Source organism: Eriocheir sinensis, chromosome 10 (genome assembly GCF_024679095.1).
Source record: "Eriocheir sinensis breed Jianghai 21 chromosome 10, ASM2467909v1, whole genome shotgun sequence".
NCBI classification, from domain to species: Eukaryota; Metazoa; Arthropoda; class Malacostraca; order Decapoda; family Varunidae; genus Eriocheir; species Eriocheir sinensis.
In genome coordinates, this window is record NC_066518.1 from 10,013,583 (window position 1) to 10,040,082 (window position 26,500).

A 26,500-nucleotide genomic window follows, 5' to 3' on the forward strand; every position below is an offset into this window, starting at 1 on the left:
CTTCATTTTTCTTCCATTCTCAGTCTTCTTATCATGTCTGAGAGAGAGAGAGAGAGAGAGAGAGAGAGAGAGAGAGAGAGAGAGAGAGCATGTAGGCGACATCCGGCAGCGTGGGTTGTGTCACAAGCTTTATCAGCTGGTTTGTTATGCTCTGAAGGGGCGAGGAAGGAGTGGTGGAGGTGGTGGTGGTGGTGGTGGTGGTAGTGAGGCAGCAGATGTGTGGAGGGATGGAGGGAGTGGGAGGGAGGAACAGTAGGAACACAATGAGGAGGAGGAGGAGGAAGAGGAGGTGGGGAGGTTGCATGGAGGGAGAAAGAAGTGGAAGACAGGGATGGAGAGCAGTTGGAGGGAGGAGGTGGAGAGCGTGAGATGGAGGAACAGCAGGAAACACAATGAAGAGGAAGAGGAGGAGGAGGAGGAGGAGGAGGAGGAGGAGGTGGGGAGGTTACAGGAGGGAGAAAGAAGTGGAGGGAGGAGGTGGAGGAGGGAGGTGAAGAAACATAAATGAAAAGTTACGTGAGGAAGGAAGGGAATGAGGATGGATGAAGGGTTTCTGGAGACTGAAGAGAGTTGAAGAAGACGCAGAGGATTTACATGGAAGGAAAAGGAGAGAATACGAGGAAGTGAGTGAAGAAGAGTCGCACAGAAATATAAAGGACGAGGTTGGGATGGATTTACGAGGAAGAGGAGATTCGAAAAGAGAACATAAGAGGTACACAGGTATATAAATTAAAAGGAAAGGGATACGATGCAGTTACGAAGTAGAGGAGATTCGAAAGGAGAATATAAGAGGTACACAGTAACATAAATCGGAAGGAAGGGGATGGGATGATTTTTTTTTTTTTTTTTTTTTACAGCTAAGGAGACAATTCAAGGGCGTAAAGAAAAATATAAAAAAAAAGCCCGCTACTTACTGCTCCTGAATAGAGGTCAAAGGAGTGGCCAGAAAGAGAGGTCAATTTCGGGAGGAGAGGTGCACTGATTTACGATGAAAAGAAGCTTCGTAGAGTGTAAACGAAGTAGACTGAGACGAAGGTACTGTTCAAAAAGACGGATGGAGAAGCGACTGACTGACTGACTGACGTGAATTTGTGGCCATTTAAATATTCCTTGCCTAGTTAGAAGCTGGGAAGAGAGGAAAGCTTCGTAAAGAGTAAAATAAGTAGACTGAACAAAGGTACTGTTAAAAAGACGGTTGGAAAAGCGACTGACTGACTGACGTGAATTTGTGGCCATTTAAATATTCCTTGCCTAGTTAGAAGTTGGGAAGAGAGAAAAGCTTCGTAAAGAGTAAAATAAGTAGACTGAGGCAAAGGTTCTATCCAGAAGACGGATGGATAAGTAACTGACTGACGTGGATTTGTGGCCAATCCAATACTCCTTGCCTTATTATAAGATGGGGAAGAGAGAAAAGAAGACCCCCAAGGCTTGCTTCCGAGAGTTCCAGTAAAAGAAACGAGGCATCAAAAGGTATCGAGCACAATGTAACAAGAGAAACCGGTGTCGCTCCTTCACCTCCAGTTACGAGAGGGGAGAAGTCAAGCCTCGCAGAAGGATTGCCAGAGAGGCCTTGCAGCAGACTCTTTGCCCCCTAGCGGTCGGAGGCGGAGTTACCGGAGATGTTCAATACTCCCAACGGCCGAGGCTATATAGGTAGGTAGGCACACACACACACACACACACATACACACACACCATTTACACATTCTGATACGCACCGGTCGAGGAAAAGCAACAAGTATTCATATTCCGGGAGGCTGCAAGGAAACCATATTCACGTTTATTTGTTCTGATATATAGGTCCATATTATTAAACCCTTCGAAGCTAGTTAGTACATCTGTTTAAAAAGGCTCTAGCGGGAGTTGTCGGGGTTTCCATGGGTGGTTTTCTGAGACATTTTTTTTTACAACAAAGGAGACAGCTCAAGGGCACAAAAAAAGGAAACAATAATAAAAAAAGCCCGCTACTCGCTGCTCCTACAAAAAAGAATCATAAGAGGTGGCCGAAAGAGAGGTCAATTTCGGTAGTATGGCGTTATGACCGGGAAAAAACAAGCATGACAACCCGACGCATAGCATCTCTCTACCCTTAATAAATAGTCGTAGCAATCACTCGAGGCGTTTAATACTAATACCAATCATAAAGTTCCGCGGAGAAGCCAAACACACACTTATCCTAACACGCGGGAAGGAACAATAGCTACCACACATACTCAGCGCGGTTTGCAGGGAGGGAAGGAGGGAGGGAGGTAGAGGAAGTGCGGGATAATTCTCGTATCAGGAGAGGAGAAAAAGCTCCCATTAATTATCGTATCCCGCGAAAAAGTGTCCCTGTTATTCTGCTCAATACCAGATAGTTAACAGCAAACGGAATATTCAGGAATCGATTTTGTAACGCAGATAGGAAACCAAACCTGTATTTAATTGAAGAGATGAGAAAATCGTGGTTGGTTCACTTTTACGAGGGAAATTCTAACTGACTTCAGGTGTGAATCGTAAGTTTTTATTTGTAGATTCAAAGACCAAGGAAATGATTTTGTCTCTGGAACAGGAAACGGTAGCTGTATATATTTCAGTGAGGTGAGAAAATCGTGGTTGATTCTCTTTTACGAGGGCAATTCTAACCGACTTCAGGTGCGAATCATGTGTTTTTATTTGTAGATTCAAAGACCAAGGAAATGATTTTGTCTCTGGAATAGGAAGCGATAGCTGAATATATTTTAGTGAGGTGAGAAAATCGTGTTTGGTTCTCTTTTACGAGGGCAATTCTAACCGACTTCAGGTGCGAATCATGTCTTTATAATTTTTAGATCCAAAGACCAAACATGTCATTTTCTTTGGTCATTCATTTTTACCACCTGCCATAAAGCTGTTTTTCCACTTATTCGTTTTAGTTTTAGATAATACTAATACTAATACGATGAATACAAACAGCTGAGGTAAGACTAATTATAGGACATCACTTTTTGCCACCTGCAATAAAATTATCCTTCCACTCATTCCTTTTCGCAATGGAGAAAAAATAATACAAATAATACATAGGAACACTTCAGATAATGATTCCTAGAGGTCAGACTAATTATACAAGAAGATATTCATTTTTGCCATCTGCCATAAAGTTTTCCCTCCAATTATCCCGTTTAGTTATAGAGAAGCAAAAATAATAGAGGTGATAATTATAAGAGGACATTCATATTTACCTCCCGAAATAATCCTGTTTTTCCACTTATTCCTTTTAGTTATAAGGAAAAAAAAGATAATGTTACGACTACAGTGGCTGATAAAGGTCCCTACAGGTGAGACTTATCAAGGCTTCTGTTGTTGTTGTTGTGTCGAGGAGAGTAAGGAAGTGAAGCCAAAACGGGAGGGAGGTACAGGTGAAAACAAGGTTATGAAGGGTAACGCTCCTGGAACACACGCGACCCCCCTCCTCCCCCCCGCACACCCACACCCACTTCTCTCTCTCTCTCTCTCTCTCTCTCTCTCTCTCTCTCTCTCCTTAGTAATGGCGACTCTTAAGCATCCTCGTTCCTCGTCCTCTTCTTTATCTATGGCGCACTTTGTATCCTCCTTTCACACCCTACCAGGAGGAGGAGGAGGAGGAGGAACATAAGAACGTAGGAGTCTGCAAGAGGCCGGGGAGGAGGAGGAGAAGGAGGAGAAATACGAGGAGGAAAGAATATGGTAACAGGTTCAAGTACATCTGTTGAGCCGTCAATCTGTTAAGGCGTGTCTGGGGAATCATTTTATACCATTTGCATTTTTGTTTTTTTTGTTTTTTATATTATTTTTACTTTGGTCAGATATTATTATACGCCAGCTGGGGTCTCTCTCTCTCTCTCTCTCTCTCTCTCTCTCTCTCTCTCTCTCTCTCTCTCTCTCTCTCTCTCTCTCTCTCTCTCTCTCTCTCTCTCTCTCTCTCTCTCTCTCTCTCTCATTTTCTTTTTCTTTCCTTTTCTTTCTTTTATCTCTCATTCTTTTTCTTTCTTTCTTTCTTCATTTCTTTCTTTCTTTCTTTTTTCTTCCTTTCTTTCATTCCTTTCCTATTTATCTATCTATCTATTTATCTATTTTCTATCTCTGTATCTATCTATAGCTCTATCTATCTCCCCTAACCTTAGCAGGACAATATATCACACTGAGAAGGGATAACCAAGAGGGAACGACGGAGGGGAACATTAAGTTTGAAACAGTGACAAATACAGGACGAAGCAAAGCCTTCAAGCAGGGTGACGGAGGGTGGAATGAACTCAGAAGAAGGGAGAAACGAGAATGAACTTTGGAGGAGGAGGAGGAAGAGGAGGTGGAAGAGGAAGATGAGGAGGAGGAGGAGGAGGATTGCCTGGTGGGGATATCAGTGAATAGTGATGACAAGAAGATGATGGTGATTAAGAAAATGATGAAGATTCAGGTTGAGATAGAGAACATGGTTAGGGCGATAATAATAATAATAATAATGTAGAGAAAATCGATATGAGTGGTGGCGGCGGGGGTGTTCAGGGCCACAAAATTATTATGTAAGTGTGTTACTGAATGACTCATCGGTTCGGTATTTAATTTTAATGTAATGAAGGTGTTGGGAGTGGTGGTGATGCAGGTGGTGGTGGTGATGATGATGATGATGATGATGATGACTAAAGATGATGACGTGGTGAGAGAGAGAGAGAGAGAGAGAGAGAGAGAGAGAGAGAGAGAGAGAGAGAGAGAGAGACGCTGCGAATCACATTAGTTTCTCTTAGTCGTGGGCCGCAAAAAAGCTACTCCACCACTCACTCCTCTATCCTGATCTATCGCGCAGACCCCCACGTCGTTGCCTCGCTTCCTGCTCCTCCTGCCGCCACTCCCTCTCCCACACCCACCCTCCTCTCACCCACCTACACCCTTCTCTCCCCCTCCCCAGCCTCGCCCAAACCCAACATATCACACCCCAAGTCACGTTCCATCAGGCAGCATCAGGAACCCTTTCACTTTTCCCCATTTCCTCCTTCCCAGTTGTCTACATTCTCTTTCTTTCCCTCCGTCTCGCCTCTCTCTAATCCCCTAATCTCTTCTCTGTGTACTTCATTCCTCCCTTCTCGTGTCTCCTATGTGCCTTCGTGTGCTATGGTAATCAACAGTCAATTCTTGCTTTCCCCATTCCTTCCTTGTCCCTTTGCCTACATACCCTTTTCATTCCCTCTCTGTAGTCTCGCCTCCCATTGATTCCTTCCCCTGTATAGTTCATTCCTCCCTTCTCATGGCTCGTACGTCTTCGTGTGCTAACCTAACCTACAGTCATCTCTTACTTTCCCCATTCCCTTCTTGCCTTTTCTTTCCCTCTCCCCTTCCTCTATCCTCCCTCTGGTCACTAATTTCTTCCTCTGTATAGTTCATTCCTCCCTTCTTTTTTTTTTTAAGAAAGGAGACAGCTCAAGGGCACACAAAAAATAAAACAATGATAATAAAAAGCCCGCTACTCGCAGCTCCTGAAAAGAATCAAAACAGGTGGCCGAAAGAGGGGTCTTATGTCTCCTACGCGTTCATGTGGTATCCTAACCTTCAATCAATTTTTGTTCTTCCTTTCCTCCCTCCCTCACATCACGACACCCACCGCCACGTGTAATGCTCCACCCCCTTTCTTTCCTTGTATTACTTCTTTTTCTGCCACGTGTATCGTCCCGCCCCTTTCCTTGATTGCACCTTTTCCGGACCTTCCCTGCGCCAGCCTACCAGTCCAGACCTGCTCGACGCTCCCACAAGTCATCGTCCATAAGTACATAAGAAGAAAAGAACATAGGGAAGGATCAATATAATTTCCTGTTCTATTCCACAGGCTTCGTTCAGTATCCCCAACTGCGCCAAGTGTGGGGACTGGGCTACAGGTGTGCATTTACGACTCACTAAGTGTTGGGTTTAAAACGAAATGAGACGGTGACACGAAAATGCAGTGATCTGTGTTTTTTTTTTCATCAATTCCAGACATAGGATGAATTTCTGCTTCCATGTATCATTACGTATCATGGAAACACGGCAAACTGTCCTTGGTAAAAAAGTGGAGCGAGGAGGTTTCCACGCTCTAACAACCGATCCCAGGCACGTCCGCCATTCACTATATTTAGAGGTGGTTGGGAATACCATGTTCTGCAGGTTTCGTTGGCGTGAGAAGTGTCACGCTTGAAGGCAAACACCGCCGTGGGGTGCCTTTACCCCAAACTAATTCAAACTGTCCTCAGTAAGGAATCAAGCTATACGAGTGAGGCAAATTAATTTCCTTTCACTTTGAAATACAAAAAGGAATAGCAAATAATATATTGGGAATATATTGGTGTTAAATCTAAAAAAAAAGTATAATATAAGTAATTACTTGCTTTAATAGTCAGTATGACCCCAGAGCAGACCAGTTGGTCATCACCCCTCAGCTCAAGGCCAGTCCACCCCAGGGGCCGCTGGGCTGGTCCTCGCATTCGGTTATGAACATGTTGGACATCAAACCTATTTTCCTTTTCCATATATTAATATTTCGACTCAACCTGCAAACAGTGATTAAACAAACAAACAAGCAAACACTTATGTCAACACTCACCCCCCCCAGTCGAGCAGCGGGCGCCACAACACGGAATCTCTGAGCCTCGGGCACATCAGCTGGCGGGTGTTAGCACCACGAGATAGCTGATCCGGTCGACCACAAGCAGCTCCTTGAACATAGAAAAAAAATAGCATCATTCAGTTTTATTCATGGGAACGAGTGTGTGATTATATTAAAGATGGAGCATAATTTTTTTCAAGAAGTCAAAAATAAAATAAAATATTGGTCTGTTCATATGTATGAGTGGGAGCGACTATTTATTAGGTTGGCTGTCGTAGCGGAGGGAAACTTGATACTCTCTGTGACTGTCTGGCCGCGGCCAGCTGCTTCATGACGCCTCGACCGGACTCACGAGGCCCCTCACGCGACCCTTCTCTCTCTCTCTCTCTCTCTCTCTCTCTCTCTCTCTCTCTCTCTCTCTCTCTCTCTCTCTCTCTCTCTCTCTCTCATAATTTGGACGATTCAAATGAGATATCCGTATTTTGGTGGTTGTTAAATGTAAATCTTTCAGTTTCTTATATATATATATATATATATATATATATATATATATATATATATATATATATATATATATATATATATATATATATATATATTTTTTGTGTGTGTGTGTGTGTAATTTACCACGGCCTGATCACGAGTTGGACTCGCTTTCGCCAGCAGGTACCCTACCGACGAGAGCAAGTGCTCATTATCGTCGATCTCTGGGTACTGCCAGGACCTCATACACCACACACCCCATCCCTCTTTCTCAAGGGGGAACAGTAACCACTCCTAGTCAACCGAAAGAATCCGGCCTGAGCGGGGCTCGAACCGCCGCCTGTTTGGCCGTTAAGCCTCGCAGCGCAGCACTCTACCGATTGAGCCACCAGAGCGGTGTGTGTGTGTGTGTGTGTGTGTGTTTCAATGTGTCCTACGAGACACCTGTAGCTATCGAACCTGTATTTTGGTTTGTCGCCATTTAGGCGTAATAAATTTATCAAATCAAATCTCTCTCTCTCTCTCTCTCTCTCTCTCTCTCTCTCTCTCTCTCTCTCTCTCTCTCTCTCTCTCTCTCTCTCTCTCTCTCACACACACACACACACACACACACACACACATACTGACGAGTAAACGATTGGGTGGTCGAGCACGTTTGGAGTATTTGTAAAGCTCTCCATCATGAGACAAAGCTATCTAAAAATATGCCTTGTTGTTCTGATGCGCGAGTAGGAGTGCAAACGGAATGACGTAAAAAGAAGGAAGTATAGAGATGTTACGCACTTTTGTTAATCATTAGCCTTCCGTCAGTCTCATGAGCTGCACTGATGAGCTATGCATGTCTAAGGTCTGTTGGATACTATGGTCGGTATTATAAGACAATTTCGCTTCTCACATCAGCTATTTCTAAAGGTCAAAGAGGGGATCAATCGGGTTATAATGAGTGGTTCTTCAGGTTCACGGTACAGAAGAAGGGTTAGTCCACCACCAGGGTCATAAAACTACTTCTGGAAATGCCCCAAACTCCTAGGAAAGCCTTGTCAAATAGGTGAACTTTGGCAACGAAATGTTTAGTAATACGGCCATTATTTCTTCTCCCCTTACCGGCCCCCATCATTCTCTTCTCAACCTTACCTCATCACCATCACGTTTACCAATATGTGTCGTGTGTGTGTGTGTGTGTGTGTGTGTGTGTGTGTGTGTGTGCTGTTTCCGCTTCACAACACACATTTGGGTGGGCGGAGCTTACTGTTTCATCACGATATTGTCAGGAAAAAGCTGCTTATCGAAACTAGGATAATGTTGTGTATTTGAGGAGATGCTGCCACGTATTTTAGTGACATGTCGATCATTGGATGTCAGGTTGACTTTTATCTTGAAGTTTCCTCGAGGGCGGCGTCTCTTTTTGAGTTTGAGCCATTTTTTTGATGTATTTGTTTTACTTGATCATCGGCTATTGGGTAACCGAGAGAGTTTTCCGATGCGAGATGCGAAACACATTATTCTCTTGGGTTTCCTGAAGGACGATTTATTTTTTCTATAACATGAAGCTGCCGAGAAACTGAAAAGTGGGTCACCGAATATTGCATTACCGAATAACTGGCGTACACAAAGCAACGTTACCAGATTGTCGTACTTGGCGTGTTGTATTTGCCCAAAAACTATCGTCCCCAAACAGATAACGAAATGCATTAATAGTTGCTAAAATCGGTAATTATTGATGCTTTTTTTTGGCAATGTTTATGGGTCAGAAACCGGAAAATGGATTGTAAATTGTTATGTGTACGATAATTATCTGTTGACATTGACACTAAGCAACAATCTTTAGGGTTCGTTAGGTACCACATGAAAGATGCTGTTCCTGACCTCTTATACAATTAATGTGCTTCAGAATCGGTGTTTGTACAAGAAACTGAGCAAAAAAAAAAAAAAAAGTCATATCAGAAATAGAAGCCCATGACTGACCTGGATTTGTGCTGGAGAACTAGTTTGAATATCTTTTTAATGGGAAAGTGTGTGTTTTTGTCACTTTTCTGGTGGTGGTTGTTTAGGTGAGGGTGATTGTGGAGGTGGTGGAGTACATGGTGGTTGGGGAAAGGTTGGAGATGGAGGTGGTGGTGGTGTGCGGGGGGGGGGGGGGGGGGGGTTGGTGGGGCCTAGGGCCAGTTTTACAGTCCAGTACAGCAAGTTCATAAGCTCCCCAACCAAACACAAAATACTACGAAAATTCCCTCTATTGTGTTTGCGATTGATATAAATAGGATTAAATTTTAACAGACCACACGGGAAGTCTTTAGTATCCGGTATTGAGAAGAAAAAAACGAATCATTGTGGAGATTATAGCTTGGTTTGGGAGCTTACAATGACTCTGTTGGACTGTCGAACTGGCCCATAGTCTATTTCTCCTCCCTCAAATGCTACTCGCCGCTGACCTCCTTGAAAAAATTCCTGCCAGTACACAACTCTGCGCCTTTGTCATTCTTGAGTCGCATGTCTGTTTGGGTTTGCCCTCGTTTGCCGCGGGGTATCGGGGACAACGAGAAAGGGAAACGGAAAGAAACGATCTAAACAGACACCGTGAACATTCCGACACACCACTGGACTATCAACATTGCCCTAAACACACACACACACACACACACACACACACACACACACACACACACACACACACACACACACACACACACATTTATACATATACTTATCTTCCCGCATATATTTAAGCGAATAAGTAAATGCCATGACACCCACACGTCTCTATACACTAAAAAGCCACCGTAACACACACACATTTATACATATACTTATCTTTCTGCATATATTTAAGCGAGTAAGTAAATACCATGAAACTCACACGTCTCTATACACTAATAAGCCACCGTAGATTAGCTTAACTGAGGTCTGGCAGTGACGTTTATGTTTTACCAGGATTACCGAAGTGAATATTTAGGTTCAGATTTACATGGCGTTGCGTCGTCGGCATGTGACGCTCGCCTGTCCACGTTTATTAAGTCCGAGGCCATCCATGTTACGTAGCAACCTCCTCCTTCCTCCACCCCCACGCCAACCCCCACCCCACCCCCGTCTCTCTCTCTCTCTCTCTCTCTCTCTCTCTCTCTCTCTCTCTCTCACACACACACACACACACACACACACACACAATGCAAAATGGCGCCACTATAAACACTCGCCTGCGCCAGAACGGGCTGGGCCGACCATCAGGACCCACCGTAAAGAAGCCTTGGACCGACCATCAGGATCCACCGGGAAGAAGCCTACCGGCGCAATAGGCCACAATGTAAAAAAAACAACAAAAAAAAAAAAAAAAAAAAAAAACAACAACACGGCAATCAGGGTCACATGAACAATGAAGATATCTAGCAGGGACACTACCAGACTCCAGAGCAGACCAGACCTTCCTCTATTTCTCCTCTGAAGAGCAATCTAAAACGGAGAGACTCACGTTACCTCCAAAACTTTATAACTTAAATTGACTTTGGGATCTGGGTTCCAGGAACTACTCGCTTTGAGGAGAGGTAATTGCTGACACTTTTCGAATGTTCACGGCCCTTCCCCTTCTCATACTCCGTTTGTGTCAAGAAAGACAGAGCCCTTATTACGGTGGGGCACAGCGGAGCAACTTTACGTTGTTTGTGTGCCAGGGCAGGAAGTGGAACAAAGTGCAGTGAGACATTTTTTTTTTCTTTCCTTAACGTAAATCGACACGCTGGAAAGTTTATCTCCCCGAGCTCCTTGTACAGCGAAAAGTGTTCTGGTCAAATGGAATTGCTAAGTGAGCATATATTTAAACGAGAAAATAAAGACCATGACATTCACACGTCTACACTAGTAAGCCACCGTAAAATAGCTTAACTGAGGTCTGGTAGTGACGTTAATGCTTCACCAAGATTACCGATCGACGAATATCTAGGTTTAGATTTACATGACGGTGAGTCGTCGGGACTATATCAAAGTGATTTTTTAAAAGGTATTTTGCCAAACACATATTGCAGTTCACCTCTGTGGTGTAATGGTTAGAACGCATAAATTGCAGGCCGCTGGGTGAGGTTCGATACCGGCCTGGGAGTCGGAGGCCCACCCAGCCAGCTGCTCAACTTCCCTTTTGGGCAGGTTGATAAATGGGTGCCTGGAGAAACCTGAGGAAAGTTAACTGCGGTAACCCGAATGTCTCACCGGTCCTGTCTCGGGTTAATGGGCTCCTTTCCATCACACCCAAGGGCTGAGGTGACAGAAATGAGCACCGTTGCAACGCGTGGGTATAGCGCATGTTCTCTCCTTTACCTCACCTTACTGAATGATGTTAGGAAAATGATAACTTATGTTTATGTAAGGTTGGTAAGTACATTGTTATTTGAATATGCCTAATTTGCATAATTTTATCCCCCAGCAGGAGGAAGCTTACTGGAGGCGGTGGACGTGGCTGGGAAGCCCCAAGGAGTGGTGGAGACCAGAGGGATGTGTGATGAACGACCCGGCGCGGCAACGACTCCGGACAAGGCTTACAAGGTCACCAAGCAGGCCGTGCTCACCGTCCCCACCGCCAACCTCTTTCCAAGTGAGTAGTGCCACAGAGCCCCCCCCCCCCTCCCCACCTGTTATCAAATATTCTTACCCATTGGTAAACTTTCGCTTTCCTCGCTAAAACCAGCTCCTAATGGCCGTGTCCTCAGCACAACGTTAAGTAAAGTGATGCAGGGATATGTTTAGCCTGCAGAGGTGGGGTAATATCCCTCATTCACGCCTTGCTGCATGCTTCACGTGTCCCCGCCCCTAGATAAGCTCCCCGCTATTCACCCTTAGACCAAGTGACCGGCGCGTCTCCCTGCTATTCATTCATCGTTACGTCATCCCTTGCCGTGTCAAGTTCTCCCTCTTGACCACACGGAACACTTTACCTTTCCCTTCGCTGTCTGCTATCACACTCTCTTTCCTTTCACCACATCCATTGCCACCCTTACCTCCCCTCTCTGTCCACCGCCACCTCCTCTGTCTATTCCTATCTTCCTCTTATTCAAACATTACCTATTGGATTTTTTCCCTATCTTTCCCTGTCCAATGCTGTCTCCCCTCCCTTAACCACGCACAAGTATCCCTTTTTCCAACTTTTTTTTTTATCCCTACTCAACCTGACAGCTTCTTCGTTCTCCACCCAGTGTCTTCCTTCTTTTCTTGATGTATCCAGCAATCCTTCCTTTTCTAACCACCTGCATCACCCTTTCCTCCCTTTTCCCACCCACCCTGACTCCTTATCCTCACTCTTTCATCGATGGTTTATCTTCTTCATCCTCTGTGATTCTTTCCTCTTACTCTCCTTACCTCCTTTTACACACCCTCCCTGCTCTTTATCCTCACCCGCTCATCGCTGGTTTCTTTTTTCCATCCTCTGTAAGTATTTCCTTTGACTTTCCTTCATCCATGCGGTTTTCCTCTTCCATTCAGCGTTGGTTTCTTTTCTCCATCCTTTTGTGATTCTTTCCTCTTACTTTCATTCATCTGAGCTAATCTCCTCTTCTATTCAGCGTTTGTTTCTTCATCCTCTAATTCTTTCCTTTGACTTTCCTTCATCCATGCGGTTTTCCTTTTCCATTCAGCGTTGGTTTCTTCATCCTCTAATTCTTTCCTTTGACTTTCCATCATCCACGCTAGTCTCCTCTCCCTTTCATTGTTGGTTTCTTTTCTCCATCCTCTGTAATTCTGTCCTCTGACTCTCCTTTCTCCACACAACTCTCCTCTTCCTCTCCCAACCCACCGTCACCACATCCTTACAATAGACCCACCCTCGCCCTCTCCCCCGTCCCCTACAGCTCGATTTCCGGAGGACTTCAGCATCATGGCAACCCTGAGGCCAGAACAGGGGTCGAACTCGGTCCTCTTCGGCCTCTACTCAGACGCGGGCGAAGACCAGCTCTTAGTGGAGGTCGGGGACACGGTGCGGTTCTTTTACCAGGACGAGCGTGGCTCCCCGGAGGAAGGCAACATCATTGAGTTCGGGGCGGCAATAAACGACGGAAAGTAAGTGGCGGCGGCGGTGTTTCATTTTCCTATTGATCTGGGAAGCTAACTTTTATTTCCATCCATCTCTGTGTTTATATATTTTTTCCAGTGTGTTTCATGGCGTCTTCAGTTTAACTTGTCTGTTCGCCTCAGCATTCACACCTCTCTTTTTATGATCATTTTACTTTAAGTCGTTGCTGATTGTTCACACTAGTTCTAATCAGTAAGTAACCCTAATGATTTTTTTCGCTTTCTATTATCTATTCATTGTCTTAGAAATACTTCATTATTTATGCAACACTTTAAAAAGTATCTATTGTATGCATTTTGTCATTAAAGTGTGGCATTGACTAACTCCATTTTCCGCTCACGGCTTCCACACAACCTTTTTTTTTCTTCTCTCTCCTCCCTGCCTCCTGCAGATGGCACAGGCTAGGCATCAGCGTGAAGGGGAACAGCGTCACCCTCCTCGTGGACTGCGAGGCCACCACTAACATGCTGCTGCCCAGACACTCGCCTTCGCACGTCTCCAACGCCGGCATCATCCTCATCGGCCAGCAACTCCTCGAGGACAAGTACTTCGACGTGAGTGAAGGCCCAGGTTTTGATTGTTCAGTGTGTGGCATCGAACCCTTTGGTCCATGCCTTACATTCCGTTTCGGTGCTGCATCTTGATATCCCATGATTACTTAAAACAAACGTTAAACCTGCAAAGTTCTTCTTTACTTGTCTGTTTTTCCCTCATTTCCCCAGGGAGACATCCAACAGCTAGACTTGGTCTCTGGTCCCGAGGCAGCTTACGACCATTGCCAGACCTTCATGCCCAACTGTGATGCCGAGCTGCCGGACCCCAGCGTGCTGACCACCACGCACCTCGAGTACGCGGGCGGCAGCGACGACGAGACGGTGTACTCGGCGTTTGACGCAGACAACTACACGTCAGATTTTCAAAATTTTACCTCCACCGTGAGTTTCAATTTCGTGAGCTACTCCAGCAAGGCAGAACAAGTCATTTGTTCTGTTAGGCTGCATAGTTATGAGACAAACACGAACGTCACTATTAACGTTCAAATTTAATTTAGTAATCATGAAAATTATCAAATGTATGTTACTTTCTTATATCAACCACAGGATTACGATGCCGCCACTGTGTCTCAGTACCTCCCTACTGGCGTTCTAAGAGGGTACCCAGGGCCACCGGGACCACCGGGGCCTATAGGTCCTAAGGGAGACCCAGGACGGGACGGCATTCCAGGCACGGACGGCACTTCCGGTCCTCCAGGGCACGTCTTCATGATCCCGGTGAGTGGAGAACTTGGTTCCGGCGAGCCTCTAAGAAATCATTAGTATGGGCTTCATGTGGGCTTCAGAACACACACACACACACACACACACTGCTTCTCCATATTTCTCATACATTTCCTTTTTATGTAGTGACAAATAATAAAAACCCTTTTCTCTCTCTCTCTCTCTCTCTCTCTCTCTCTCTCTCTCTCTCTCTCTCTCTCTCTCTCTCTCTCTCTCTCTCTCTCTCTCTCTCTATATATATATATATATATATATATATATATATATATATATATATATATATATATATATTTTTTTTTTTTTTTTTCTTTTTTAATTTCAGTTGCTGCATATCTTTGCAAACTATGAAACATTAATGTCGCCAGGTAAGGAAACATTTAAGATCCGTTTTGTTCTCCCCTCAGCTCAACCTGCAGGGCAACGAGAAGGGCCCCGACCAGATGCTGGAGCAGTTTCAACAACAACTGTCGCAACACATGATGGCCATGCAAGGCAGCTCAGGCCCCAGGGGTCTCACGGGCCTCCCAGGGCCTGAGGGACCTAACGGGGAGCCTGGCCTCAAGGGTGAACCCGGCGACATGGGGGCATCGGTAAGTGGGAGTGAGTGGGAGTTAAGTAAGTGGGGAGGCGATGGCCGAGTGGTCAGCGTACGGCCGTGGTGAGCCTGTGGACTTAAGGTTCGAGTCCCACCAAAACACACTGATTTTTTAAGTCATCTCCGAGTGGCGGAAGATTCCCACATGCTGCCCAAATCTTTAATCAACCATAACTTCAGCGACTTCGTTCTCTCTCTCTCTCTCTCTCTCTCTCTCTCTCTCTCTCTCTCTCTCTCTCTCTCTCTCTCTCTCTCTCTCTCTCTCTCTCTCTCTCTCTCTCTCTCTCTCTCATGGCGGGGACTAATAATTGCCCAGCCCGGCGTACGTAAGGTTCACACAAGACAATACGTGACACCGTTCTGTAACTGTCTCAACTGCGTCGTAAAACTTTGATTGCACTCCAGTCCACGGGGCAGACGCAACGCCATCATTGTAACGAGACCCCCTAAAAACTGACATTTCAAGGGTATGGGGGTCCGTGGGCATTCGTGTTAAGAGTATAATGTTTCTGATGAGCTGGAGTGCTACACTATCAAAGCAGAATTCTGTGGTCCACGCAATATTGTGTTAGAGTGGATGATTTGATGATTCGCATGGCACTGCTCTCCATCACGAGGGTTTCTTACTCCGGGCTGATTATAAATGATCTTCTAAAGGGTTTTATTACACATTTTCCGTCACTCGTTCACAAAGATTTCTTCCACTTGTATGCATTTTACCCTTTTTGCATCAAGTCTTGTCTCTTTAAGCGTTTTCAAGAAGAAACTGAGAAATACCAAACATTTCAAAGTACTTCATTTCTCAATATCTTCCCCTACATCAGTCTACTTAGAGGCATCAATGTTCATTTCTAAACTTAACTGTCGCTTCACTGCGATGTATTTTTTGTTAATCTGCCTTTTTCTCCCCGTGCCAGGGTCCGAGAGGCATGCGTGGACAAATGGGAGCATCGGGACAGCGGGGACGCAGAGGACGGCCTGGCAGGGACGGGGAGCGAGGTCTTTCAGGAATCCCGGGACCTAAGGGCGACGGGGGACTTCGAGGGGTGCCAGGTGAGTGAGGCTCAAGTGCACTATGGAAAATCCTATATCTTGGCAACAATACCTCAGACACCTGCTTGCCCCGCTCGGATAACCCGTCCTCGCCTGTCCACCTCAGGGCTGCCCGGCGACAAGGGACATCGAGGTGTACAAGGCATGAGAGGCGAGTCGGGTTTGCCTGGACACGACGGAATGCCGGGGGAGCCGGGGACGCCGGGTGTGTCTGGTCTGCCCGGGGAAATGGTGAGTTTGCGGCGCCAGGAGTCGCATGGCTTGTGGCTGCTGGATCACACTCAGGGTAATACCATGAGCTGTGATACACATTTCACTGCTCACACACACACACACACGAGAGGATCTTAGAATAGGCTTGTAGCACCCCTTCCCCCGGTGTATACCTATCCGGGAGTGGCATACGCCCTTTGGGGTAGCTGGTTTCCTACTCGTTTAAAGTAATTAATAATTTTGCTTAATGTGTGGCGAGGCAGCCCCTTTTTTGGATATATAGGAACTAATGGAGGCAAGCAATTCTTCATTTGGCATTAGTTCAATCTTGATATAATTCACAATTATGAGTCAGTTAAACACTCATTGATTTCCCAACTTATCTTTTTTTATTTCGTGCTCATTTACTGTACGGCTGATAGTTATCCTGCCCTGCCTGCTGGCTTGCGAGAAGTAAGTTTCCTGGAAATGGTAATGGTTCATCAGACAAAGTCAGTCTCACGCACAGTCATTCACAGGGTCCACGAGGATTCATCGGCCCCAGAGGGTTTCCAGGACTTCCCGGTCCTCCTGGCATCCCAGGTAGCGAGGGTTCCATGGGGCCTAAGGGCAACGCAGGTCCTCCTGGTCAGCCAGGACCTTCTGGTCAGGCTGGCACATCAGGACCTATCGGCCCCCCTGGCCCACAGGGCTTGCTGGGGCCACCAGGCCCTGCGGTATGTGAATAATTTAACTGTACAAGTATCTGGACTATATTATTTTATATCTGTACTGAAAATGTCTATTGCTCTCTTATCAGTATGGTATTCTGCCACACATCTTGATGAACGTTTAATACATTTTATTCAACAAAAAGTGGCTTCTCCTCCGGCAGGGTCCTCGAGGCAAACCTGGTCTCCCTGGTCTGGGTGGTGCTGATGGTCTTCCGGGACATCCGGGAAACCCAGGAGGAGTTGGGCCCAAGGGACATAAGGGTCCCCTGGGTGGCCGGGTAAGTAGGCGTCTTAAGGCACCGTCAGATGCTGCGAGGTCTTAAGCTTTCCTTCAACTTATTATCTCTTTATATCACGAAGACTTAGAGAACTGCAAAGCTCATTGAATTCCGTATCTAACTCAACTTGACTCGCACGACTTACTTTTCTTCGTTATCAAAGAGCTTCAGCATCTATTGTGACTTCCCCAGGGACGCGTTGGTTTCCCCGGTCCACGCGGAGTGAAGGGAGACCAGGGTAACCGGGGCCTGCAAGGGGAAAAAGGGCACAAGGGAGAACGAGGGCCTGATGGACCTAAAGGTGACATTGGTACTAAAGGAGAGCGTGGAACTGTTGGACCCGAAGGACAAGTCGGTTTGGAGGGACCCGAGGGACCTAAGGTAAGGAAAAGGGGCTTCATCGGCTCCAAATGGCCACATGATCTGTTACGAACCAGGTGAGTGCAGTGTTCTACATAATATTTTTTCTCTCTCAACAGGGTTTCGAGGGACCCCGAGGAGAGACTGGACCCCATGGACCCTCCGGGGAGAAGGGAAAGCTAGGAGTCCCGGGGTTTCCCGGATATCCGGGCCCTAATGGAGAGAAGGGCGACAAGGGTTCACCCGGTCTCGTCGGAAGGCCCGGAGATAAAGGAGAACGGGGCAACCCTGGCCTGATAGGGGAGCGGGGTGAACAAGGCCCAAGGGTGAGTATACTGTACATTGCCTCCATCACTTAAGGCAGCCGACAAAATAAAAAGATGAGTCCTACCTAAGCCGCTATTCTTTTTTACAACTGTAAGAATATGGTATTTTCAGGGTTTTCGCGGGTCTCGTGGGCGCAGAGGAAAAACTGGACTTTCAGGACCGAAGGGAGATACTGGTCAGCCAGGACCACCAGGACCTAATGGCGAACAGGGTCCTCAAGGTCCCGAGGGCCCTGCGGGCTTTGCAGGGGCCCCGGGACCCCCCGGAATAAATGGCAAAGACGGCATTCCAGGTCCCCCAGGAGAGCGAGGTCCACCTGTAAGTCATTACCTCTAACAGACGATCCTGGTATGCCATGACTTTTGAACAAAACTGTATGACGCTCACAGAACAGGTCATGCAGGTGAGATACGTATTCATGCTTTTACTTCTTACCTTTTCAGGGAGAACCAGGGAACCAAGGGCCCGATGGTCCCGCCGGAGTGGTGGGTCCGATGGGTGCTTCGGGAGAACCCGGTTCTTCTGGTGAGCCCGGTCCACCTGGTGCTCCTGGAGTCCCAGGTGAGGAGGGAAGACCAGGCGCGGCTGGAAAGGAGGGACCCGAAGGACCAATGGGTGCACCGGGCAAGATTGGTCCCATAGGCCCCCCTGGACCACCCGGCTTCCCAGGCGAGAGAGGTCATCCCGGCATTCCTGTGAGTAAAAATGCAGTCACCTGAATAGTTTGCTGTAAAGTATCACGGCGTCTTTTAGCAATATCTTCAAAACAGCAACACCTAATTCGAACAGGACTTATAAAGATGCCTAGTTAATGCGAAAATTTTTAAGATTTTGGCCCGCACCCTCATTTACTCACAAAGACTTGCTCGAAAATGTGTCAGTCTCCGACAATGTGAATAATGATGAGACAAGAAGAAGAAAAATAAGAAAAGAAAGAAAAAAGATGAAGAGAAAAAACAAGAACTTAAGTACAATAGCAGTAGCCACATCAGCAACAACAAATAAAACAAGTTATTGAATCCAAGTTAACTTGAGTATTTCTTGAAAAGCCTTATTGCTGTAAGTAAGGGACACATAACTAATTACGTTACCCGCCACAAAGACAAAGTGTAGGAGGAAGAAAAAGTGAACGAGCATATACGTAAGTTCCCTCCAAGCTGATAACTGCAACACGTTCTTGTTTCAAAATAAATTTATGCGCAGACTGAAAGTGTATCGCGTGCTTTCATAGAAAAACATACTTGCTGAATCACACAAGAACGCTTAGTCTTTGCACACATTTTCTCTAGCTGATATTGATTAATTATAGTAAAAAATAGTTCATGTTCTAAGTGACTGCTAATACTGTTAATAAATTTTTTTTTTCGTGATCCTTCTGGAGTTGTAGTTAGTAATAGCTTGTCAGCGAAGAAGTGCTCTTTGCCGCTTTTAAATTGACTTATTTTTTGTTTGTTCAGGGCTCTACCGGCCTCAAGGGTGAAATGGGTCCTCCAGGACCAACCGGCGCCCCGGGTGACAAAGGAGCCATGGGCATTGCCGGCAACGCAGGGCCTCAAGGTCCTCCAGGAAAGGACGGTGCCCCGGGGCCCCGAGGATCTTCCGGCGCCAAAGGAGAGAGAGTAAGTAACAGGCATATCTGCTGTTAATTTTTGGCTCTATCAAGGACTGCAAAATAAGGACGTTTTTTTATTCCTACCGAAACAACGGCAGGTAATAATAGTTCGACATTAGGATTGATTATATAGTACTGGACTTATGTCATTATAATCGTTGCCTCCCAGAATACCAGCAACTAGGTAATGATAGTTCATGGCCATTATCCCCACAGGGAGACCAAGGCGCGCCCGGACCCACAGGCCGGGATGGTCTCCTCGGGCCGCGAGGTTAGTGTCCACCAGTTCCTCTTCGTTATGAGATGGCTATACTTTAGCACACCCTGCCGAGTAGCCAGTGTGATTACAAGCTGTGAAAGATGAAACTAAAATATTTTCACATTCATTTAAGACTTAAGTGATGTGTGACATGTGTGGCTGGTTGCAGGGCTGCCTGGAGCCCCTGGACCAGTTGGGGAACCTGGAGAGGACGGTGACAAGGGCGAGGCTGGACCACCGGGCGAAAAGGGCTTCAAAGGAGGCAAGGGACTCCAGGTAAAGAATCAAAGTTGATAAATATCTTAAGTTGTAACTTTTCAAATTTTTAATCATGCATAACCTCATTTGCCTGTTTTTTTAATGCAAAAACAAATGAGAAAATTGGTAATATAGATAAAGTCATGGTCCATAATTCACATACGAAAAACACAAATAAACAGATCAAGCTACCAATAAGAGGAGTACTAAAAAATTTCGCAATCCGAAGGGTCCACCGGGAGCCCCAGGTCCCCAAGGCCTGAGAGGAGCGCCGGGGACGCCTGGTGCCCCAGGGGAGCGTGGTCCACCAGGAAGAATGGGTCGCACAGGCAGGAAAGGAGAAGACGGGCCCCAAGGGGTGGCTGGCCCCGCCGGCTCACCTGGAATCCAAGGTTTGCCGGGAGTAGCAGGAATGAAGGGTGAAAAGGGCGACTTTGGCCCTCGGGGGCTGCCTGGGGCCATAGGCACCACCGGTGAACCTGGACAGGCAGGAAGCAAAGGCGCAACTGGACTTCCAGGTCCTACTGGACCTGACGGACAGCAAGGAGAAAAAGGAGAGCCCGGTCAGCAGGGTCCACCTGGTCCACCGGGGAAGGACGGAGAACATGTAAGTGACCGGGTTTTGACGGAGATCCGTGGTAGTCTTAATTAAGAGTTATCTGGTTTGGAGGCGATTCACACCATTACGAATTTAATTATATCTTATCCTTATTTACGTGGTCTTTACATGTGTTCCAAACCTTTTCAACGCTACGTGCACACACACACACACACACTAAAAAAAACACAGAAGCAAACTGTGCATATAGCATACAAAGTAAGATTAATGTCAATACCTGACCGGGTAGTGCTGCAGGATTGGTAATATATGAAAACTAGAGTAACACCAGTGATAATATTGAAATAGGAATTAGTTTGAAGAGATAAAACAATTAAATGAAAAAATGCAAAAGATCACATGCCTGAAATCAATACAATTTTTTTTTTAATTTTCTTTTAAACAAACGATAAGTAGTATCAAATATCGGCTGCGGTATTCAAATGGGAAAAAGCATTCGGCCTATATTATGAACAGTCGATAGTAACGTATTTATTTTTACATCCCCAGCCTTCGACTTTCTTAACAGAACTCTTCACAAATACCACTGATACGGGCTGCACTATACGCAAATGTTCTTTGGTTTTATAGGGCAAAATGGGCCCTGACGGACCCAAAGGAGAAGAAGGAAAGCCAGGACCTCAGGGATCCCCAGGAATCCGGGGTCCCATCGGCCCACCAGGACCAAAAGGAAATGCTGGACCACCCGGCTTTCCTGGGTCCCAAGGTGAGCCAGGTAAGCAAGGCCCAAAAGGAGTTCCCGGGAGAGATGGAGAGGACGGAAGGCAGGGAGACACGGGGCCTCCCGGGGAGCCTGGACTACCAGGGCGCATGGGGCTGCCCGGCGCCAACGGAAAGCCGGTGAGTAGTTTGGGATAGGTGGCAGCCTCCGTAATGATTGATCCTTTGCACCCCTTCTTGTCATACTAAACTATATAACAAGAAGTAGTGTTCAAAATGGATCAGACTGTACACTGGACTGCTTGAGACCTTTCGTTCACATACACTGTCTCAGGGTTCCAGGCAACCATGAATAAAACGACGCTGTCATGGAATTTCAGGGTCCAGAAGGTCCAGCGGGTGAGCAGGGGGCCACCGGTCCGCCAGGAGAGAAAGGTGACAGAGGTCTTACTGGTCCAGCTGGCCCTGTTGGCCCTACAGGGTCACAAGGGTTGCCCGGACCCCAGGGACTGCCTGGTCTTCGAGGGTCACCTGGTCCTGCCGTGAGTACTCCAGTGTTACCGGGACGCACATGTCTATTACATTAAATTATGACCTACACTCTTTCTCTATTCGCTACAGTAAACACTATATCAGGTTTTTTTATGTGTGCGTGGGAAAAAGAATCATGATTCCTGAGATTTAACGATTGCTCACCAGAAAACATTTACTCCTAAATGGTGGCTATTGCATTGTCCGGCAGGGAGATGTGGGCGTTCCCGGTAAGGAGGGCAAACCTGGGCAACCGGGACTGCCTGGACCTAGTGGACAGACGGGGCCGAAAGGCAGACGTGGTCGGAGGGGACCTAAGGGTCACCGAGGAGAGATGGGTTTAACTGGAACAAAAGGCGACATGGGCGAGAAAGGAGAACCTGGCATGAAAGGACCAGAAGGACCCCAGGGCGTGAAAGGAGAACCTGTAAGAACGTCTTCACAATTATTCAAAGTGACTGGTTTTCATGGTATTTGTGGGGAATAGAAAAGCTGAACCTTGTAGAGCAAAAAATAATGAAGTTTCATAATATTCCAGGGTCCACCAGGCCTTCAAGGTATGAAGGGTGGGGATGGCCCTCGAGGTCTCCCCGGACTTGCAGGTCCTGCTGGTCCCAAGGGTGTTCCAGGAGCCTCAGGGCCAAAAGGAGAAACTGGTCCATTAGGTCCTCCTGGACCTCCTGGACCTCCTGGGGAGCTGCCATTACTACCTCCAGATGTGATCTTCCAGCGGGACGCTCCCTCAGAAAGGGTTAGGAGGGATACAAGGTAAGTCAGTAAACTGGGATACCTCTTTGACGCTAGTTCTAAACTCACAGGTACTGTAGGCTGCAGCCACAGCACTGTCGGAGTTTAATAAATGGAGAAGTTTCAGGTTTCAAACGAATTTTCTAGATGGAGTCGATAACAGAAGAATTAACTAACTTGAGGTTTTACCTGCATCTCCTTGACAGAAGGAATCCATGAGTAAATAGGGTCTGCTTTTGCTTAGTTAAATGTAGAGGAGCTAACAGTTCAGGATGTAGGAATTCATCTTTAAAGTGGCGAATTGAGGATGCACAGGTGGCAGCACCTCACTGGCCCGAGCCAGTAGGTCTGTCATGACAAGACACGAACCCTGAGTGACGATGCCTGATCTGACCAAAGGGTTTTACAGGCGGGACGACGACTGTAGAATAGGCGAAGTCTGTGACCCTCCATCACAGCCCTCCTCTGCCCCCAGGCGAGGGAGGCGAGGCAAACGCAGAAGACTCAGACCCGCCTCGGCGGCTAGGTGAGTGAAGCTGACCCAGACAACACTACCATGCCATGCCGACAGTAAGCGAGACTTGTCTGCTACTCAGCACCGCTTACCTTACAGGTCCTCTGCTGAATGCAAAGCCGTCTGCAGTGACATCTAAAAACTCGACCTTATCAGCACCAGCATTTTGGCTTCGAGTTTGAGCTTTGTAGCAAGTGCGCTTCTTCTTGTCTTCTGCCCACATGCCGCCACGCGCTGACTGACAGGACATTCAGTACCTGCTTACACCTTCCACACAGGCCCAGCGACGCTCAGCACCTCAGAAATATCATCAGTAACGGAAACGCACTACTTTTTCATCAATACCGCCACAACTACAACCACCATCATTACCACCACCACCACCACCACCACAATCCCCATCAACACCACTGCCGCCACCACACTCACCTCCATCACCACGCCGTATAATGCAATCCGTTCCCAACCACGATTCATAGAGATATAAATGTTAATGCAGCATCGCATGGACTTAAAGTGTAAATTTCCTTCTGAGGTTAACAAAGCAGGGAGACACGTAGCGCCTCGCGTAGATAAGACAGATCGTAGTGCCTCGCGTAGCTCCGGTAGATCGTAGTGGCTCACATAAATGCGATAGATTGTAGTGTTGCGTGTATTGAAGTGAAATATAACGTCAGAGCCGTCAAAGATGCTTTTTAAGTTTTCTAAAACCTAATTTCTTAATGTGTACATTATTTCAATCTATCACATTCAGTTTTAAAACGTAGATTACAAAAAAAAGCTTTAGTAACTTTAAGCCCATGGTGCTGGAGATACAGTAATCAAACTTTTCAACATTCGTAAAGTTTACCTCTTTAAGGAAATATCTAAACTTCTTAAAAAAGGGGATTTTGGTACGGCATCTCTTGAGGAACTGCTGGCAAGCAGTGTCACAGGCGCCGCCACGTGCGTCGTGAGGCGAGCGTCACCGATAGGTTCACTCTGGATGTGCTTGGGTTCATGCTTGCTCTGTCTTGTCAAGAAACAGTACATGTCCTTGCATGTTTAAGGCTGTTAGTAATGATAAGAGCTGGATACAGGAAGACTAAACGTATGAATTTCTCAATGTTATGGCAAGTAATGATATTGAGGAAGGGTCTTACTGGTTGTGTCTGGAAAGTGAAGGTAAATTAGGTATGTGGAAGGTTTGGTCTTGCACCTTGACACAACCCCCCTCCACCCCACCCATCCACACATACATGCAGTAGTGTGAGTTTCCAGTTTCTGTGTTCTCTTGCCACTCCTTTCAGTCGGTCAGGAAAGCGCGCCTTGCGCCTGAAATAATGGATCTCATCTACTCATCTACCACTTTTAATAAAATAGTAAATTCCAGTTCGTCCACCTATACTCGAGAAATTAATAGACTGGAAGCAAAATACAAAATGGAGCCGGAACCTCACCACCTTCCCACATAACCAAAATCTTCAGACACCCAACAAAAACACTGACAAACTTATACTGCCATGCTAACCACATAAGAAACAAATGCAGAACGCAGGATCACACAGCTCCTCTTCTAGTCACACTCAAGACACAAAGTAGTGCGGCAAACTTAGCAAACTTAGCAGTGTTCTGACACGTGACTCTTACAGACGGAACAGTCGTCGAAGGGCCCGACAACGTGCTAACAGGCACCGAAAGACTGGTGATGGCAGGGCAAGGTTAGTGGTGTGACCCGACCATTGTGTGCCATAGTGAGTGACTTCAACTTCCTCTGGTCAGCTCGAGGAAGACTTACACGAGTGAAGGATTAAGTTAGGAAGGTGTACGAGAGGCAGGACTAAGTAGTGTTGATCGAAGAGGCACTGAATAAGTATCTACGTCTAGAATCAAGTGGATGGGTTATTTCTTGTGCTTCTTGTTTTTCTTCTCTAATTGAATGTGACTCTCCTGGGGTATACGGATACAGGCAACACCACCTTCCTTCTACTTCTACGAACTGCGTTAAAACTATAAGGTTTGTATTTGGTTCGTCTAATCACCTTTGGTTCATCTGGCAGCCCCAAATCTCAAACACCTTTACTATAACAACTTGAATTTTCTTCTCCCAACCCTTTCACAACCATATAGAAGGAGAAAGTGTCAGTGCCTCTTTAGTTATAGGACTTAGGAATTAGGAATTAGGACTTTTTTCAACTTCTCCAGTTTAGCAATCAGCATCATGTCGGTATCCCAACTGAATTTCAATCCAAGACATCCTTTTATTTTCAGCGTTGCCACCCTATCTTCCTTTCCTTTTGCCGAGCAGCCCCCGTTACCTTTAAATCCAACCCTGAATCATTGCTCTCTACTCCGTGTCTATCCAACAGCAAGAAGGAGAGCAAGGGCGAGGGAATGGATGACTTTGACGCCAAGCTGATGGACATGTACACCAACATCTACACGATGCGGCAAGACCTCGAGCGCATGAAGAAGCCCATCGGCACCAAGGACAACCCCGCCAGGACCTGCAAGGACCTCTTCTACGGCCACCCCAAGTTCAAAGGTCGGCGTCAGGGCGCAGAGACGCGTTTACATACTGAACAACCTTTCATTGCTTCTCAGGAAATTAGTTAGAGTTGTGTATAGTAGGATTTTCGCTATTTTTCGGCTTCTTTATGGTATGGTACAATTTATCAACTTTTTCCCCTTATCGTACATACTGACTTTCGTAAATCGTTTTAAGACACAGCTATGGGTCCTTATACTGTGTGTGTGTGTGTGTGTGTGTGTGTGTGTGTGTGTGTGTGTGTGTGTGTGTGTGTGTAAAAGTTCACTACCCCACAGACGGCTGGTACTGGATCGACCCGAACCTTGGGATGCCTGACGACGCCGTGTACGTCTTCTGCAACATGAGCGTGTCCGGGGAGACGTGCGTGTTCCCGGACATCCACTCCTCCAAGATCATCAACATCCCCTGGCGGAGGACGTCGAGGGAGGGCGCCTGGTTTTCTGTCCTTCGGGGCGGCTTCAAGGTAACTTTTCTTTTTCACAGCAGGGGAGGCAGCTCAAGGCCAAAATACAAAAACAGCAACAAAAAAATCGCTGCTCCGACAAAAAGAAAAAGAACGAGAGGCCAGAGGAGAGGTCAGTTTCGGGAGGCGAGGTGTTTTGATACTCGCCTCTGAACTTAACTATAGGGTGACAGAGAAGATGGCCAAGTGAAAATGGAATACTTTCAGGATATAATAACAATGGTAGGGTCCTTTAAGAAACCAGGCGGTTATTTCAGGGTCAAAACTATTTTTTTTTCCGTAGATCCCTTACAAACGGAGTGGAATATGCGGTTCTTGTGAATATGGAATACTTTGACGATATAATGACAACGGTAAAACTCTCAGAAACCAGACGCTCATTTCAGGAACAAAA

At 46.4% G+C, this 26,500-nt stretch overlaps 1 protein-coding gene and 1 long non-coding RNA gene across 5 annotated transcripts in view; one reads left to right on the top strand and one right to left on the bottom strand.

The window, feature by feature from the left end:
- LOC126996571 (uncharacterized) overlaps positions 1 to 6,912 on the bottom strand; it is a 94,963-nt gene extending 88,051 nt beyond the window's left edge. The window contains exon 1 of the long non-coding RNA XR_007751260.1: positions 6,563 to 6,912. This is a non-coding gene — a long non-coding RNA (uncharacterized LOC126996571). The remainder of the gene's footprint in view (positions 1 to 6,562) is intronic.
- Positions 1 to 26,500, top strand: part of LOC126996567 (collagen alpha-1(V) chain-like) — a 50,156-nt gene that overhangs the window by 21,868 nt on the left and 1,788 nt on the right. Inside the window, exons 2-27 of one of the 4 annotated variants that reach the window (XM_050857154.1) lie at positions 11,460 to 11,627; positions 12,877 to 13,084; positions 13,489 to 13,651; positions 13,820 to 14,032; positions 14,198 to 14,368; positions 14,779 to 14,964; positions 15,887 to 16,022; positions 16,129 to 16,253; positions 16,754 to 16,951; positions 17,110 to 17,226; positions 17,419 to 17,607; positions 17,706 to 17,912; positions 18,025 to 18,231; positions 18,357 to 18,608; positions 19,371 to 19,532; positions 19,742 to 19,796; positions 19,954 to 20,060; positions 20,272 to 20,649; positions 21,232 to 21,501; positions 21,702 to 21,863; positions 22,064 to 22,279; positions 22,391 to 22,620; positions 23,009 to 23,125; positions 24,745 to 24,813; positions 25,462 to 25,637; positions 25,919 to 26,106. In XM_050857154.1, coding sequence (XP_050713111.1) covers positions 11,460 to 11,627; positions 12,877 to 13,084; positions 13,489 to 13,651; positions 13,820 to 14,032; positions 14,198 to 14,368; positions 14,779 to 14,964; positions 15,887 to 16,022; positions 16,129 to 16,253; positions 16,754 to 16,951; positions 17,110 to 17,226; positions 17,419 to 17,607; positions 17,706 to 17,912; positions 18,025 to 18,231; positions 18,357 to 18,608; positions 19,371 to 19,532; positions 19,742 to 19,796; positions 19,954 to 20,060; positions 20,272 to 20,649; positions 21,232 to 21,501; positions 21,702 to 21,863; positions 22,064 to 22,279; positions 22,391 to 22,620; positions 23,009 to 23,125; positions 24,745 to 24,813; positions 25,462 to 25,637; positions 25,919 to 26,106 — 4,670 coding nt within the window. The remainder of the gene's footprint in view (positions 1 to 11,459; positions 11,628 to 12,876; positions 13,085 to 13,488; positions 13,652 to 13,819; positions 14,033 to 14,197; positions 14,369 to 14,778; positions 14,965 to 15,886; positions 16,023 to 16,128; positions 16,254 to 16,753; positions 16,952 to 17,109; positions 17,227 to 17,418; positions 17,608 to 17,705; positions 17,913 to 18,024; positions 18,232 to 18,356; positions 18,609 to 19,370; positions 19,533 to 19,741; positions 19,797 to 19,953; positions 20,061 to 20,271; positions 20,650 to 21,231; positions 21,502 to 21,701; positions 21,864 to 22,063; positions 22,280 to 22,390; positions 22,621 to 23,008; positions 23,126 to 24,744; positions 24,814 to 25,461; positions 25,638 to 25,918; positions 26,107 to 26,500) is intronic. The other 3 variants (XM_050857155.1, XM_050857156.1, XM_050857157.1) reach the window with 3 other exon arrangements.